The sequence below is a fragment of the Aethalodelphis obliquidens genome, unplaced genomic scaffold (genome assembly GCF_003676395.1).
Source record: "Aethalodelphis obliquidens isolate GAN/ISIS:26980383/991018 unplaced genomic scaffold, ASM367639v1 scaffold7, whole genome shotgun sequence".
Lineage (NCBI taxonomy): Eukaryota > Metazoa > Chordata > Mammalia > Artiodactyla > Delphinidae > Aethalodelphis > Aethalodelphis obliquidens.
The window spans coordinates 1,388,673-1,406,245 of record NW_020837951.1 but is presented as its reverse complement, the minus strand read 5'-3'; the positions used below and the strand labels follow the sequence as shown (position 1 = coordinate 1,406,245).

Here is a 17,573-nt window from a genome sequence, read left to right as displayed (position 1 = left end):
TGAGGGTGCACAGGTGACGCTCTGAATGTAAAACGAGCTTTTTCTCCGAAACAAGATAGCAGTTTGCTCAAGGAAGGTCTGCTGCAGAGCCGGGCGCCCCCGGTAAGACCTCCTGGCTGACCCTGAATTCCGTTTTTTTAAAGAATAGAAAATACACCCAAGGAACTGCGGCGTGCTCGAGGCCCCTGGGGGCAGCACCCTCGGCGCCCCAGCTGAACTTCCCAGAGACTGAGGCGGGAGCCCCGAGGGAGGGGAGCACCCGCCTGCTCGCCGCCGCGTCCACGCGTGGCGCCCCGCCAAGAGCTCCGGGGCCGCTGGCGAGGCTGGCCTGGGGTCTCCGGCGGGAGGCTGGGGGGCCAGGCAGGCAGCTCACCTCCCCGCCTGTGACGCTCTCCCAGCCTCGCCTCAACTTGCCTCCTCTTCAGCCGAGTTTATCTACGGGTGTGCAGGCGCCCGGCGCAGAGGCCAGCGGCATTTTCACGACGGTGCTGCTGGTGTCGGCAATGCGAGCGCCGTGTGGGGCCTGCAGCCGGTCCCCCCCCCCACCCCCCACAGCAGTGAGCGCCCCGGGGCTGGGGGTGTCGGCGGCGTCACAAACATCCCCGAAGCCAGACTCTACTTACACGGTAACTAATCCGTGGGACCCGTTTGGGTAAATCAAGTAACACGAGGGGACAGAAGAAACACCGAGCTTCTGCAGAAAGGCTTTATCCCAGCCCAGCGCCCTCTTCACCTCGATGTTCTCGTAGGGAATCAAGTCTAAGATCACCTGGGCAACGAGAAAGTAGGTCGCCTTCGCTGTGGACGGCAGGGTCCTCTGGAAACGGACTGACGAACGCAGCTTCTCACAGCATCGCAGCTCATCCCCTCTAAGCCAGACCACCGACATCCCTGTTCTGTGGCCCCTTCAGGCCCCCGACTGTCGCACGGCAGGAACTACAGCCTCCTCACCGAGCAGACCATCAGAGGGGTCTGTGCTGTGTTCCTCACACATCCTCCAAGGCCCTCAGTCGTCAGACAGGGACGGTCAGCCCCACGTGAGCTGGGGCCGCGCCCCAGCCTCCAGCTTCCCCTCCACCCTCGGGGCCTGCGTTGGGAGGCTGACAGCGTCCCCGGTCAGCCGTTCCTCCCTCCAGAGCTGCCCAGTCCAGGGCTGCTGAGGCTGAAGGCGCAGTGGTGGGGGGCAGTGGCAGTGGGACCCCCGGGTGGCATCTCAGGAGCTAGAAGAGAGTGAAAGACTAACAGCAAGCCCCAGGCGTGCCACCCGGACAGTCGGGTGCGGAACCACCTCCCTCTCAGGAGCAACAGAGCCGTGTCCCAACCAGGGGCCTTGCTGAGAGCAGGAACCGGGCACCCGCCTGGCAGCCAAAGCCCCACCGGGACCACCACCCTTCCTTCCCAGAGCCCCGACCTCGGAAGAACAGTCGAGAGGCCAGCAGAGGGAGGAACATGGCACCCGGGGCTAAGTTCCGGAGTGAGGTGTCTTCTCTCATCCCTAGGAGACCTCGGGGTGAAGGATCCCTGTCCTCCAGCCCGGCTCCTGGCACCTGGATTTTACTGAGACTTTGCCAAAGGCAAGGGCTTCAGACCCACACGTGTGAAGTGATGACAAAGCAAAGATTCACGACAGAAACACTGTTTTACAGAACCTGGGACTTGGCAAAAAAGTTGGGAGTTCGGAACACAGCAAAGAAAAAACCTTGATCATAACGCCTAGGAGGGCTTCCCTGGTGGCGCAGTGGTTGGGAGTCCGCCTGCCGATGCAGGGGACGCGGGTTCGTGCCCCGGTCCGGGAAGATCCCACATGCCGCGGAGCGGCTGGGCCCATGAGCCATGGCCGCTGGGCCTGCGCGTCCGGAGCCTGTGCTCCACAACGGGAGAGGCCACAGCGGTGAGAGGCCCGCGTACCACAAAATAAATAAATAACGCCTAGGAAAGAGAGAATGCCCTCAGGGAAGACGCGCGTCCCGAGGGCCAGGTCTGCCGTGAGTCCCTCCTGGCCACCCCCCGGGGGACCAGGCCCCCCACCCAGAGGACCAGGCTGCACTCGGGAGCTGCTTCCTCTCCCCTTGGAGGCAGAGCCTCACCCCAACAGGCTTCTCTGTAACCAGTGCGTCTGCTGAATAACACAAACGCCAATCCCGAGAATGCAACAGATCAGGCGGACGTAGTTACTGCCTCACAGGCATCTGATCACAGACCCGACACTGGCAGAGGCGCAGACAGTACCTCACGTCCAACGTAGGAGCTGTTGCTTTCAAATAAGACAGCCACGTAACGGCCGCCGCTGTTGTCAATGAGAGAAAGAACGTCCCTGGGCCTTTGAAGAGGAAAAGAGGCTTTCAGTGCTTTCAAGGCCATCGCAGACCAGTGCCCACGTCACTTAATGCAAGTCGCTACTTTACAAAATTACACTCAGCTTGCAGCGCGCCACCTTTTCACAGCACTACGCACCGAATGGGGTTCAAAGACGGGCACCCGGGAGGCCTGCCTTCGTCCGTGTGGCTCTGCAGGAAGTCGATCATCGTGTGCCGCACCGTCTGCGGCTCTCTGTCCGGCCCTGCAGGGCGGCACCCACCGTCACGGCCGCGTCTGCCTGCCGAGCGCCCGTCCCCCCCCAGGGCCCCGATAGGGCGAGCGCGTGCGGCCGTGGATTCACATGCCGGGAGGCCTCTCAGCAACCAGCGTGGGAATCAGTGAGCTCCAGGGACACACGGCCACGGGGGGGCACCCCCCCCACGCACGCACACGCACGCGGCCTGGAGACAGAGGCATGTGTCCATCTACACCAAGTTCAGAGGCAGGCAGACTGCCCTCACTGTGGGCTCCTGGGGGGAGCTGGGGGGGATCACTGACAAAAATTCATCGGGGTGCCCTTGTGATGTGTGCACTTCTCAAACTTTTCTTTTTTCCAGAAAAGTTTACTTAAGAAAATAAATTTCCCACCATATTTGCCAAGGAAGGCAAAGCACAGAAGAAAGAATTCTCGCTGAAACTAGGACCGTTTGAACCCTTACAGGAAAGGAAGGGCCGATGTGCCGATGTAAACGCGCCAAAGCCGGGGTGAGGGGCAGACCCAACCAGGGCGTGTTCTAGTCTCACGTGAACAGATTTATCTAAGGGGGAAGGAATCTAGGACGGTAGAATAGAACACTTAGGTCCTTACCTTTAAAATCTTCTCCAGTTGTAAAGTCCTTTGCAAATGCTTTAAAATACTAAGAAGAAAAACACAGAACAAATAAGAAACAGCCTTGCCTGGCGTCTGTGTAAACGTTTAATCTTTAAGCAACAAAACGACCATCGTCTTTGAGAGCTTTAGTCCCTTTGTTCCAGACACGTGACGCTGACTGACGACGAACCACATTGCTGTGTGTTTCTGTGGACGCCAGTGTTTCCCTCCAGACTCACGAGCGGCTGCTCAGTCCCAAGCGGAACCCCGCTCTTCACATTTTCTGCCCCAACAGGGCTGGAGCTATGGCAGACGGCGCATCCCCTAAAGGCTCCTGGTGCTAGGTGTTCGCGGTATGTCCGCTCAACAACACAAAAATCCTAGGGACGAGGGCAGGCACTGTGTCAAGTGTCTTTGAGCAGAACGAAAGGGCTTTACGTCAAAACTAAAACCTTCCTTCGTTAAAAGGCACAGTAAAGACAGTAGAAACAGTGACAGGCTGGGTGCTGACACCCCCGGACATGCATAGCTGAAGGAGGGCGAGTGTCGGGAAGACACAGGACTCCTGTAAATCAGTCATAAAAGCACACACGGGGGAGAGGAAAACGGGCAAATGACACCAACAGACAGGGCCACCCGCGGAGTAGTGATCACTCCCTGTCACCCGTCAGCAGGGAAGGCCCAGCACCGCCCTCCAGGCCGGCGCCAGGCGGCACAGGACACACATGAGTGCCCGGCGGCTCAGGGCCCGTGGCGGTAAACCCACCCAGCGTGCGGGGGATTCTAGCAACGTCCTGTGAGGAAAGAGGCGGCCCGAAGCTCACACACAGCACACAGAGCCCTGTGTGTAAAGCTGAAACAAAAGAAGACAGGAAAATAAAAGAGTAACACGTTTCGACACGGGGCTCAAGGGGAGGGTGACTCTGGTGGGGCTGGGGCACCAGGCCGACCAGTGGGCACGGCCCAGCCAGGAGACGGATGCACGGCTGTCACCAGGTCAACACTTAGAGGAGAAGCATCTGACGCTGCGCCACAGAGAGCGTGGGATGTGAGGGCTGAGAGGCTGGGGGGTCTCCAAGCTTCTCAGAGGTCACTTCCAAAAGCTCAGCATGTTCCCTGAGATGTAAAGTCACCGTGATGCGCTCGGGTGCAGGCGAGTGACCGCACACGTGCGCACACAGACCTGGGTCTGCTTCTCAGCGTCCAGTCCGCCCCCTAGTGGGAGAGACAGGGACAGGCCTGTGTGAGGGACAGCCGTGCAGGCACACGGCCGGGCAGGCCGGCCACACGCCGGCTCCCAGACCCATCGCCGCCGCACACCGACACCTGGGGGCTTCAGACCGGCTCTCAGGGCAGCCCCCGGCCATTCCCCCACCCGCAGGCCTCACCCGCCTCCCCTCGCTGGGTGAAAGCAGGAGCTGCGGGTACCGTCCCACCACGACACGGGCAACCCAGCAGGGTGGGAGGAGAGGCGCCCCTCTACAAACAGAACCCCCCACGTTTCAAGACGCCCGCCCCAAATGCTGAAAGCGCAGCAATCACACAGCTGGTGGGTTTCAACCCAAAGCCGCCGCCACGCGCAGGGAGGAGGTTCTCACCCGGAAGGTGGGGTAGAAGTGGATCTCGTAGGCACGGCACACCTCGTGGTTCTTCTCTTCCGCACAGTCCAGGGCGGCGACTCGGATGGCAGCGGCCCAGTCTGAAAAGCAGGAGTGAGACCGTCAGCGCGGGCCCGTCCCCACGGTCCACCCAGGCCCGCAGCCTCGCAGGCCATTCCGCAAGCCCGTCCACGCTCGGGACAGTCCTGAGCTGAGCTGGGAAAGAGGATGGGACCCTCATCAGCGCTGTTGCCTAACCTGCAAATCGCCCCGCGGCCTCCTCGGTCTCCTAATTAAACGACCCCAAGACGGATGAGAGCGCTGGGAACAGAGGGCTGCCATCAGCCCGTGGCCGGCCCTCCGTCAGGGACACCGAGCCAGTGTTTACAGTTTAACTGGACGCACGTGGTCCAGGCCATTTAGCCAGAACGTTCCCGTGTACTCACTCGAACGAAAGGAAAGGCCGGCAGCGTCTGGCCCCCGGTCTTTCAGGCCAGAGACACAGCTAGCTGTGTGCAAACGCCAAGGAAGCGGTTCCGAACCCTTTCCCCGAGGCCCTCCCACACCCTCAGACACTGCTGCCGTTCTCGGGAGTAGAAAAGGAGCGGTTTCAAATATCTTTTTTCCTACCTTTAATATCAACACTTAACCAGCTCACAGTTGAGTCCTGTTTCACTCAAACCCTGAGCCCCTTCCCAGCGGTGCCAAGTGGGCCTCCGCCAGCCAGTCGTTTCAACATAGCCGACCCCGCGCCTCCAAAAGGGAAGAGCTGCTTTCCCAGCACAAGCGTCCTCCGGGCGCCACACCAGCTCAGACCAACATGCTTCAGCAGCAACAAACATCTGGTCGGGAGTCCAATCTTCCTAACTGTCCCATTTTTGCTTACTTTGTTTAAATCACGTCCAAACAAGGCCCGTCTTCTACACCCGCGGTCTCCCACCATCTGGATTTTGTGAGTGCCCCCTGCCCCCGGGGTTTTCTGTAAACACGCGGACCTAGATCTCAGCTTTGGGGGAGAACAGTTCCCAGGTGGTGTGGCATCCTTCCAACAGGAGATGGGTGACCTCTGGCTGCCTTCCTTCTTGCTGACACCTCCCCTCCCCCGCCCGCTGCAGGCCAGACGGGCGGGCGGGGGCAGTTTGTACAGACGAAGCTGTGCCCTGGAGACCCCGAGGCGCGGCTCACCCAGCGGTAAGGGCGGAGCTCGTCCCTTCGGTCACCAGCTTCCAAGGAGCGGTCTCCCCAACATCCTCCAGTGAGGTTTTCCCTTTAAAGATTTGCTCCCTTCCTCTGGGACGGTAAGATTCCCAAATGTTTCCTGGCTCCTTGCCTACAGGGGGATGGGCTGCAGGGGAAGCAAGATGAGCTGGCGGCCCCTGCAGACACACAGAGGAGCAGAGAAGCACCCGGGCAGGACCGGCCGGAGGGGACGGGCCAGGGACGGGGCGAGTCCCGCTAGCTGCCGTCTGCACCATGTGACTTCTGAGTGGGAACTGACAACGGTCCATCCCTGAGGCGCTGGTGAGTTCCGACAGACACCGCCCATCTAAACTAGTCATCAGGTTATAAATCACGCCAAACGGGTTTTCTCTGAGTGTTGCTACGACCTGAGACTCCAGAGGTTGTATTAAAAGCATGCCTGGAAGGAGAGAGAAAATACTGCCCATCACTAAGTATTATGCAAACGTGACGGCTTCTACATACCAGCAATTCAATCATTACTTTTTTTTTCCATCTCATACACTACTTTTGCTTAAAAATACATGCCTTTGGGACTTCCCTGGAGGTCCAGTGGTTAAGATTTCACCTTCCAATGCAGGGGGTGCAGGTTCGATCCCTGGTCGGGGAGCTAAGATCCCACATGCCTCAGGGCCAAAAAACCAAAACACAGAATAGAAGCAATATTGTAACAAACTCAGTAAAGATTTCAAAAACGGTCCACATTAAAAAAAAAAATCTTATAAAAAAAACATGCCTTTTTCCTCTGTAATTATACAAAATATTTACCGACGTTAATATAATGCAAAGAATCAAGTAAAAAACAAAAAACAAAACCAAAGTTCTGCTTTCACAGTCAATGACCGAATAGTGTTGCACTTAATGTGGCCTCGGTGAAACCGGTTCATCTCAAGGACATTTAAATGGATGGAAAACAAAAATCACAGAGCCCTCCCAAATCACAGGTCACATCTTTCTGCAGTCTCCAATTACAAGGACCTGAGGAAGAACAGTTAATACTCTCATCCACTTAGTGCGGCAGAGGCCCAGACGCAGGACAGGATGCACGGCTGGCAGGTTGCTGGGCTCCCAGGGCCACCTCCGCCCCGGCGGCCGGGCTGTGGGTGTACTCGCCACCGCGCTCCTGCTACCTCCTCCCCGGCGCACAGACACAGGGCTTCAGGGCTTACTGAGAATCTCCATGGCACACTTTCACTCCATCTTCAAAAAAGTGCTCTAGGACCCAGACAGAAAGAAAACGGAAAACTGCTTCAAGAGCTGACATTATGCACACAAGGAAGCCAGCCCCGGACAGAAAAAGCCGTTCACGAGGGTGCAGTTTTCACGGTGGGACTTGGGCCCACTTTTTTGTTTTTCAGATTTTTCTTAATAAGCATGTGTTATAGAAATAAATGTAGAAAACTTGGGAACCTCAGGGTACCTGCGGGGGCCGCGTGTTACGCGTCTGTGCACCGCAGGCCGCGCGTCCTGTTCCTCAGCTCACACCTCCCAGGATTCCCGGTGCAGAAGGCTGCAGACAGCACCCAGCACAGCTGCCACGCGCGGCCGCAGGGAGAGGAGGCCGCAGGCCCGGGTGCCGGCCCTCCCAACTCTAACACGGCGCTGGCTTCACACACGGCCCCGCTTCAACAGCTCCGCGACCGCAAACGAGAACCGCGGGCTCCACGGGCTGCTTGGCCCGCAGAGCCGAGTCGGGGCCCGGTGCCCACCCCAGCCTGAGACTCTGCCCGGCCAGCGCGGGGACACCGGCCCCACCACGACGCGCCCGGCTCTCAGCCCACAGGACACAGTCCTCGGGCGGACGCTGTCCTCTGAGTGGCCGGCCACGTTCCTCCTCAGTGTCACACACGTCGCCTCCTCACAGGGGCCATCCCTGGCCCTGCCCAGGAGCGGTCGCCAGGGCAAGAGAAGCCCCGCCAGCCTCTCTTCCCAAGCGGAGCAAGTTCACAGGTCACGTGCTGTGGGGCCTGCCTGGCGGGCAGCTGGCTCTTACGCAGGAGGGTCCTGGAGCTCCGCCCGAGGTCCAGTCGGCTCGGTGGCTGCAGAGCCCGCGGCCCGCCGTCCAGGCAGGCAGAGAAGACGCCGCACCCCAGGCGCCCGGCCCACCCTCCACCGAAGCGGAGGGTCCCCCCAGGATCTTCTCCACGCTTGGTCCTGCTGCCTCCAGACAAAGACATGCCCCACTTCCAACTCGGCGCCCCCCGACGCTGCCACCCTAACGCCCGCCCCCCCAAACCCTCAGACGGTCACACGTGGAATGAAGCAGCCGTTTCCTGTGGCAACTTCTTTAAAAGGCCCTGCACAACGTGGCCCCTTCTTAAACGTACAGACAACCCTTGTACTCCCAACACATCTCACACCTTCTCTTCACTAGACGTGGGCCACCCCAGAGGGCAGGAGCCCGTTCGCGAGCGTGGCATCCCACCCCGACCACAGGATGCAGCCACGTCACGGGCCGGAACGCATGGACGGGGCCAGGCCGACCCGCACGACGCGCCTGTGCCGCGAGGGCCGCTGTCACCTCCTCCCTCCTGCTCAGGACTCAGCTCTCAAGGCAGCTCTACTGCTCGCGACCCCGGGCAAGCCTCACAGCCAAGCCTGGGAGGCGACTGTCTCCCTTCCTGCTCTACCGGCGAGGAAGCGGCTCCAGGTCCCCACGGGATGGCCGAGGGGGGCGGGGCGTTCTGCCCTGGAGCTGTGCCGGGCCGGACCTCTGGGCAGTAGCCAGGAGGGCAGAGGAGACCGGCAGGCAGGGAACGTCCCCACCTCCTGTTACATTCATGACACACGGACCTCGAGCTCGCTTTTCCTTGCTTTTGGCCACATGGCACGTGGGACCCTAGTCCCCCGACCAGGGACCAAACCCGCGCCCTCTGCAGTGGAAGCGCAGGGTCTTAACCGCTGGACTGCCAGGGAAGGCCCAAGCGTGCTTCTCTACGAAGTCTCCAGGCAGGGCAGCCCGCCCTCAACTGGCAGGTCACCCTCGTCCAGCTCTGCATCAACTCGCACCTTCCCAGTGAAAAGGTGGAAAATTCTTCTTGGCCTGACGCAGGGGATGCTCGGGTGGGGAAACAGGCTTTGCTGGGGGTGGGCGCCCGCATGCACCGGCACCCTAGGAGCCCTCCTGGGAGGGAGTCAGTGTGCACCCACCATCCCTTCAAGCTGGGACCGGGCCACCGCCCTGAATGGACCCCGAAGGTCCCCCAGCCTCACTGTGTCCCACCCCAATGCGGCAGGCAGTGCCGGACGGCATAAGGACACCCGGCCGGAGGCAGAGCGTCCGGCCCACACCCACTCTGCCACCAGGTTTCGAGGAGCTGGGAAGCTTAGGAGTCTCCTTGTGCCTGTGTCACCCCAGCTGTAAAACAGAGACTAGATTACACCTTCCTACTCAGGTTTTTGGCCTCCAAAGCGCCTTCAAGTGTCCCAGGCACCCAGTAGGTAGACCCAGCCCTTCAAAATAGGGTACAGCTGCCAGTGGCTTCGAAATGAAAAAGAAAAAAAAGTTGAGGTGTTGCCTGAAAAAGCAACGGTGCCTCAGGAGCAGTCCGGCCGCGCTGAAATGCTTTGTGGGACGTTTAAGAAAAACTTACACTGGCCTAGTCCTTCCTTGGACACCTCTAATAGATGGAATGCTCGGTAAAGTTACTAGCATGAGGGGTCCCTACACTGAGTCCATCCTAAGTCAGTATCAGGTATAAGTTTCAAAAAGCTAAGAGCATGACTCATACATTGCAGAGGGAACAGGTGTCACACATGCCCTTGACCTGGTGACTGAAGGACCCGTTCGGGGTGAGAGAGGACCAAGCACATGGCCACCAGCACCAGCCCAGCTGAGACAGAGCTGGCCAGCGCCAGCAGGGTTCCCTTTCCCACTGGACAGAAGGGATTTGCATCTCTGCCCAATCAGGTCTGTGAGTTCACTGAGGCTGGGTCTGAGCCCTGAACTAACGGTCATTAAGCAAAGGTCAGAACCTGGGGATGAGGCCACATGACACTGAGAGGACACGAGTCCCACCCTTCTGTCCAAGTTTTACGTGTGTCTCAACAGCAGGATGTGGAAGAAAACTAGCCCGACTGGGCAGTGCCTGGCCAAGGGCAGGAACGGCAGCTGGGCCCTGGAAACGAACACGACAGTGCGGCCACAGAGCCCCGGGCTGCCAGCTGTTTCACTTGGCAAGTCTGGGCCAAACCCCATCTACCCCAGAGTGCACTCCACCTGGAAGGCCGTCCTTCCTCCCGTTCGCAAAAGGACGCTACCCCCCAAACACCTGAACGCTCTGGACGACAAGCGCTACTACCCTCCACAACCCACCCCACGAGCCCCTCAGCCCCTCACGAAGTGAGCTGGCGCGGGCTGGGGCACCTCCCATCCCCGTGACACTCCCGCCGGCCAGTGGGCCTCTGGCCCTCAGTCCTCCAGGGAGCAGCTGGGGATCCTCCAGAGGAAGCAGGTCGTGCGGCCCCGGCTGAAAGCTACTCCTCCTCTGCTGGCCAGGAGGAGGGAGAGCACGGCTCCCCCGGCCCCTTTCGAGCTGGACCCTCTGGGCGCACCCCAGCCCTGCCGTGCCCCTACGTGGCGGGCCCCTCGCTCAGCGGCCCTGCCCTGCGCCGCTCCCACCGCCCCACTCCCCTTCCCAGGACTTACCCCCCCAACCCACTGCCCGTGCTGCCCGCTTTCTGTTCACTGTCCGCACCTCCCCCCAAGGACGGGGTCCACGGGAGGGGGAACGCACTTGGATTAATGCAGAGCCGGAGTCCGACGCTGCTCCGGCAGGGCGCACGCTGGCGGGCAGAGGACAGCCCCCTGCCCGGCCCGAGGGCTCCCGCGTCCACAGGCGGCCGGGGCTCCACTCCAGGCGGCGAACCCCGTCGGGGGGGCAGCCTGGGGCGGGGCCTGCCCAGACCACACACGGAGCCGTGGTAAGGCCCGGAAGGAGGCAAATGAGGGAGAATTTCGGTTATAGAGGCGCCAGCAGCCACCGCAAGTATCCCAGCAGATGGACGGCATTCACGCCACACAAAAGGGAGACAGTCTATTTTATCAAATAAAATGCAAACCACTTCAGAGGTTGAGCTTCGGGGTCTTCGCCCATTCAGCTGGTGCCCTCCCCTCCTCCTGCCTCTCCCACCTGTTGGGACCCCACCACACAAAGGAGAGAAGCGCTCCAAACGGAATGCAAATTGCCTGCTTTCAGGAGGAGACAGCGTCAGCCACCCCCACCTAGACACGGGGGTGAAGCGCGCCAGCTGCGAGGCAGGGAGGCCGCCAGAGCCTCCACAGGGAGCAGCGGTGAGGCCCGCGCCCGTTCCGCACTCCCACTCGTGAGCCCGTCTGTTTTCAGTACCACAGGCTTAAAAAATACTCGTGAAACAATTAAGCTTTTATGCACAGTGGACTAAAATTTATTTCAAGTTTCCTTGTCAAGTAACCATATTACTTAACCTAACAGGATTAAACTTTTCACCGTTACTTGTCAAGTTCTAATAAAACATCTATAAAAGTCTGATTTACGGTTAAGCAACAACTGCTCTAGAAGATGATTACGGTGCAGATGAAGTGACCTCCGAGGCCTGAACGGGCGCAGCCGAGCGCAGTGCTTAAGGCCCGGCTCCATCCCGGCCTCCTCGCCCTCCTGGCCCTCGGCAAGTCAGGGCAACGCTGGCCTTTCTGATCCCACATTCCAGCTGCTGGAGGACGCTCTGGTCCCTGCACACGCCCCTTCCTGGACGAGCAAAGGGCTGCTTAGACAAGCTCCAAGTTCAGGCTGCAAACCAGGACACACAGGCCTCGGCAGAAACTAAGCCTCAAGCTAAGGAGCACGCGTTACACACGGGCCCCCAGAGCAGCCTGGAGTTGGGCGCCCTGCCTCAGCCTCGCCACAGGGCAGAGGGCCGGGACTGGGTCTCCAGCGTCCTTTCATCCCCCGAGTTCACCCGGTGTGGTTAAGCTGACACTGTACGTGGTCCCGCAGGCTTTGCAGTGAGCCCACTGGACGCGGACAGGCTCCTGCTGGCTGGAGGCTGTGCATCGCGAGGCAGGAAAAGCCCCCAAGATGGGTAAGGTCCCTGACTCGCCTGCAAAGCCCAGGCAGGCCGGCGGCATTTACCACCAGGGCTCCTTCACTCAGTGTCGCGGGCTTCACACAGCGGCGGTGTCCCTCTGGACCTGGTCGCAATGAAGTCTGGGTCTTGCAGACAAGTCTTGGTGGCGGGAGCCCACGACAAGCTTTGCTGGGCCCGTAACGGGGGAGGGAGGGGGAGCACCCCTGCCCACCCACCTCTCTGGGGTCCAGGTGAGCTCCCGTTCCAACAGCACCCCCTCCTCCCTCAGTCCCGCCTCCTTCTGCGGTGCACAGGTAATGACCCGTGGGGAACACCAGGTGGTCTAGTTCACGTCCAGGAAGCCTGTGGCCACGCTGACCAGGAGACTGCTGGTGATGAAGAGCTCACTGGGAGGTGAGACCAAGCCCGGCAGCAAGAAGGGGCCCGGCTGTCCCCGCAGATGCCAGGAGAGAGCCGTCAGGGCTCTGGTGCCCCCGGCCTGCCACTCAACCGTGTGACCACACGTGGGTGACGGGAAGAGAAGGGGTGTGCGGCGGGTGCCTGCCTGCCAGCTCCGGGCGCCCCTCTGAGTCTCTCATCAAGAATTCTGGGGCCAATGACAGAAAACCTGCCCCTGCTTCCCTGGAGCTCTTCCCCGAAGACAGAGCGGAGGAGAGATGGGCCGGGACAGACACCAGGACCCGGTGATGATGACAGGGACACTCCTTGCCTTGACAAATCTCGGCGGTGGCAGGCTGCCCCCCACACAGGTGTCTCAGCTCCCACCTCAAGAGGAAGCGGCACCACCAGCTGAGCTAACATCTCAGCTCTGGGCAAAAGGGTTTTCAGGGACGCGGCAGGGTTTTGTTTTGCGAAGGACTTAGAAGTGACAGGCCTGAGCCAGATCTACACAAACGCTGGGAGGACAGCTGGCACCCAACAGCAGATCTTCTGTTGGTTGAGCCATCTTCTTCGAAGGAAAAACAATTATTTTTAAACCTTGAAAATATCAGCGAAGAGCTAAAGTTCAATCCAAACCTTTTAGGAAAACAAAGGTGTCCCTAAGCTGTGCACAGAGAGGCCCTGCCGAGCGGAGGAGTCCCGCCTTCTGCAGACCCCCACCCACTCTGAGCAAGTGGAAGAGGCCACTTAGGAGGCGCTCGTGGGGGGACAGCAGGGGAAGCAGGTGCTCCTCTAGCTCAGTGACCACCCCCCCCAGGCAATCTCAAGCCAGGGAGTAGAGGCTGTACTGTAACCACCCACCTTCTAGAAGCCACAGTGCTGTCGAGACTGGGGTGGGGGGCAGATGGGGCAAGCTGGCTGGACACTGCATTTCAAGAGGGGTAGGAAGAGGCACCTGACGGGCCTAGTCCAAGGCCTGCGTGCCCCGGGGACTCACCGGACACTCCAATTCACAAGTGACTGAGCCGGCCCAAAGCAGTGACAGCAGGAGTGATGACTGCGCTCAGACTGGCCCCTGTGGGCGCTGGGCACCCCCTCCCCTGCGTGGCGGCCCGCAGCCAGAAGAAGACGCTGGGCAGAGGGGCTGCGCCAGCCTCCTCAGTGAGGGCGAGAGCACTTCTTCCCAACGCGTTCCACGGGGACTTCGCGGGAATGAGGCACCGGAAGGGCCCTGTGGCCAGTCACGTGGGACCCCAGGGCCAAGTAACGGGTTCCTTTACTGGGGAGTTCTCGTGTGTGGACAGCCACGAGGGGGGATTGCATAAGCCACGCTTCCGCCCCCTTTGGGCACAGGCCCATCCCTGCAGTTGTCCTGCAGGGTTACTGTCCCTGAGCACAGAAATCCTCCACCTCTGGGGCTCGTGCTGACAGGACGCCAGGCCTCACGCCCAGAGCTTCTGATCCAGCAGGCCTGGGCTGGGCCGACCAAGTCCCCAGGTGAGCTCTCTCTGGGGACCCCAAGTGCCAAGGCTCTGCCTCCAGTCAGAGCTGGTGCTCGGGAGCCCCCCAGGCAGTTTGGCTCTCAGGGCCCCCTGGCCGCCGCTGCCCTCACCCTGCCCCGCCTGCCCTGTCTTCCGAGCCACAGCTGTTTCTCACTCAGCCACATCTCCTGTCTCAGGCCTGCTCTTCCTGCTTTGACTTGTAGGATGTCCAACTCATTTAAGATAACCTTATTTAGCTAACAGTTAAGTTAATCACACCATTAGGTATGGGTTTTACTAGTTTCGGTTCCAAAAACAACTTTCCTTCTGAGTTCCAGGGACAATTTTCAAGGCTCCTTACATGCTGGTTCAACTATGAAATAGTTTGCGACACTCAAAGCTGGTTTATAACATTTATATTTCAGACACTAAACTGCAACAATCAAAACATGCACAGAATAGGTGACAAACGTCTTGCCAGAGCGACCCGCGTTTTAATTTACCTGTGTTTCCGCCGCCCAGTGACAAAAGAGAATTGCAAAGTCCTCTGTTTGGTGTCAAAGCAAAGGCTTAAAAAAAAAAACCTACTAAGGAGTAAAATGTCCGTTTCATAGTCTCTGATTTCAGTTCTGACCAGTGCCAAACACTAGGGACTCAAGAAAACATTAGATCAAAGAACAGACCCTTTAGAATCAACAGGCCCCAACACCCTAAGGCAAAAGGAGGCGCATCTAAAAATAATCATTTACAGTCATGCACAAAAGCCCTATTTAGACTTTTTTAAAGTTTCCTTATGAGTCTGTCTAGATATGAAAAAATCACAACAGGGTTGGATGTAAAACTAAAGTGCAGGAAGAGAACCTAGCAATTTGTTGCTCTCGTGCCCGCTGAAATACATAATTAGAGGTCAGCTCAACCTCAGCAAGAGCCCTGCCAAACCCAGCTCTTGCCGGAGACCAGCTCCCACTTCAGAGCAATTCGCATTCCGTTCTGAAGCGTGGCCCGTTTGCAGGGAGGCTGCAGCAAAACGCCTAACTGGCTACAACTCTGCCATTTAGAGCGGCCAAGAGCCTAGTGACCGATTAGCAAATTTGCAACATGACAAAGGTGCCAAACATCAATAAACTGTGGGAACATGACCAGAAGTTTGGTGGGTGACAGATTTATCCAAGGCTGCACGTCCATGAACAAGGAACCAACCAATGAAATGCTTTGAAGGTCTTTTTCTGCTTCTATAGAGAAGTCTCCAGCACAGTTGGACATCTATGTTGTGGACACTCTGAGTATCCACTATATATGCTCAGCTAACCAAACCTGAAGAGGATGAAGAAGGACTTACAGGGAAAATAGCTTGGAAGAGGAATGGGGATGCTCAAAGAATGAGTCGTCTAGGCACTGGAGTGGAATTACTGAGGATGGCGTGCACGTCGGGACACAGCTGGGATAAAGGCCTGGGGCGTTAATGAAGGTCTTAGGGGCTCAAAACTAGGGGTCTGGAGAGCTAGGCGATAATGGGAAGGCCTCCCTGTCCCTAGCTGTGGAGTGAGGGTTGGAGGAGAAGGGTTCTTGTCATTCTGACTTAAGACGACCGACTTCCCAAGATCTCACCGGTCAGATGGGAGATATACCCCGGGGTGCGGGCCAGCGGCGGCCTATGCGAGGTGCCCCCGTAGGGCAACGGGAAAGGGGCCTGAGAGGCTGCCGCGAGCCGGAGGGCAGGTGCCAGGCCGAGCGGCCGGGGTCGAGTCCCGCGCGGGGGCGCGCCTCACCTCGCACGTCCCCGGCCAGGGCCCGCCAGGTGGGCGCGTAGCCGATGCAGTGGCCGCACCACGAGGAGTAGAACTGCACGAGCCACGCGGCGGAGCTGTTGGCCGTGGCCCCGCGCACGCTGCCGCTGTCCAGCACCCACACGGCGTCCTCGCCCGCGCGGTACAGCCGCGCCGCGCCACCCGCGCCTGGCCCCGCCGCCGCCGCCAGCAGCACGAGCAGCGGGGGCAGCCGCGAGGGCCGCGCCGGGGGCAGGCGCCGGACTCGGGCCTCCGACCCCGCCGGGGCTCCCGCGCTGCGCGCCGCCGACACCGACGTCCCGGCCGCCGCCATGTTGGGAGTGCCGCGCTGCGCCTGACCTTTCACCCTGGCAACCGCCGTCACGTGCGCCGCGCGCGCCCGGCCCCTCCTCCAGCGCCCGGCCCCGCCCCCACCGCCGGAGACCAGGCCCCGCCCCCAGCTCCGCCCGCTCCCGGCCCCGGCTCCCAGGCGCCCCTCAGTCCCGGACCCTGAGCGCCAGGCACCGACTCGCCCCTCCTCCAGCCCCCTGGTCACGCCTCCTGCCCCGCCTCTGAGCTCATGGCCCCTCCCCAACCTCCTGGCCACGCCTTCGGACCCCGCCCCCTAGCGCCGGCTCCGCCCCTCCTTGCCCCGCCCCCACTATCACCGCCTCCGCAGACACACACCCCCTCCCCACCCCAAGCTGGGATGGGGTCGCCCCATTTAGCAAGTGAAGGTACCGGACGCTCAGTTAAATGTGAATTTCAAATAAACGGAGAGCTGTTTTTTGTTTTGGGGTTTTCTTTCGAGAGTTGTTTTTAAGTCTAAGTATGTATCATACCTGAAATGCAAATTTAATGGGACATACTTAGACTTCAAAACGATCCGCTGTTTAAATGAAATTCACATTTTATTGCGCGTCCTGTGTTTTCTCTGGCAACACTGCCTGCGGCTTCAGAGGGTCTGCAACGCTGACCTTGACTTTTTAATATGATATTTTAACTCATAAAATGTAACAAAACACCCGCACAAACTCAGATGTGTTACAGAGGTAAATTTTAGAGCGTTCGGGGATGACTTCTCTGCGCACCTAAGAAATAAAGATTCCTACGGCTTGTTTGCTCAGTATAACAGCAGACCTGTTTTTTCAATGCTATTCCTAATTGTTTTATGCGTATCAAGATTTTCTCTGAACTGTGTGACCAAAACAGAAAAGAAAGGAAGTGGACCACAGAGCGGACGTGAGTCAGCATCCGTTGGCCCGGAAGGTCGAATTCTCACGTTCCAGGCCACCTCATTCTGTGATTGTTAAATATGTAAATGATATGATCTGAACACAAACTACATTTATAGCAAAGCAATCCTCTCTCTGCCCTTTACATTGTGAGGTTCTGTGTAAGATTTTGTCTGAAAAGAGCCTTGTTTTCGTTTCAGACAAGGGTTAGAAAACCCTGGTTAAGATGATCCAAACCAAAGGGCCCCTGGACGAGGCACTTGTGCCCCCTCCCCATTCATTCTTCCTGCCTTCCTTCACTAACATTTGCTGGGCTTCTGCTCAACACCAAGCCCTGGAGACAAAGCCAAGCCCGAGTGCCACTGGGTCTGCGTTCCAGGAGAGAGACCCAAAACAAACAAACAAGTAAGGTGAAGTGAAGCGCCATAAAAAGCAGGAAAGCAGGGCGGGAGGAGGGGCTGTGGCACACAGGGGGTCAGGAAGGCCTCTCTGAGAAGGAGACCGTGGGTGAAGGAGGTGAGGAGAGGCAAGCAGCCCAGGCAGAGGAACTGCATGTGCAAAGGCCCTGAGGCAGAAGGGGCGAGCGTGTTGGAAGGACAGCAAACCAGGGAAAGAGAAGACACTGGAGAACCTTGAGG

General features: G+C 58.9%; 1 protein-coding gene across 1 annotated transcript in view; it reads right to left on the bottom strand.

Moving 5' to 3' along the window:
- QSOX2 (quiescin sulfhydryl oxidase 2) overlaps positions 1 to 16,049 on the bottom strand; it is a 28,999-nt gene extending 12,950 nt beyond the window's left edge. The window contains exons 1-6 of the mRNA XM_027104295.1: positions 15,704 to 16,049; positions 4,768 to 4,868; positions 3,167 to 3,215; positions 2,455 to 2,560; positions 2,230 to 2,320; positions 624 to 769 (exon numbers count right to left, since the gene is read on the bottom strand). Of these exons, the coding sequence (XP_026960096.1) occupies positions 624 to 769; positions 2,230 to 2,320; positions 2,455 to 2,560; positions 3,167 to 3,215; positions 4,768 to 4,868; positions 15,704 to 16,034 (824 nt within the window). The 5' untranslated portion in view covers positions 16,035 to 16,049. The remainder of the gene's footprint in view (positions 1 to 623; positions 770 to 2,229; positions 2,321 to 2,454; positions 2,561 to 3,166; positions 3,216 to 4,767; positions 4,869 to 15,703) is intronic.
- Positions 16,050 to 17,573: the final 1,524 nt, after the last annotated feature.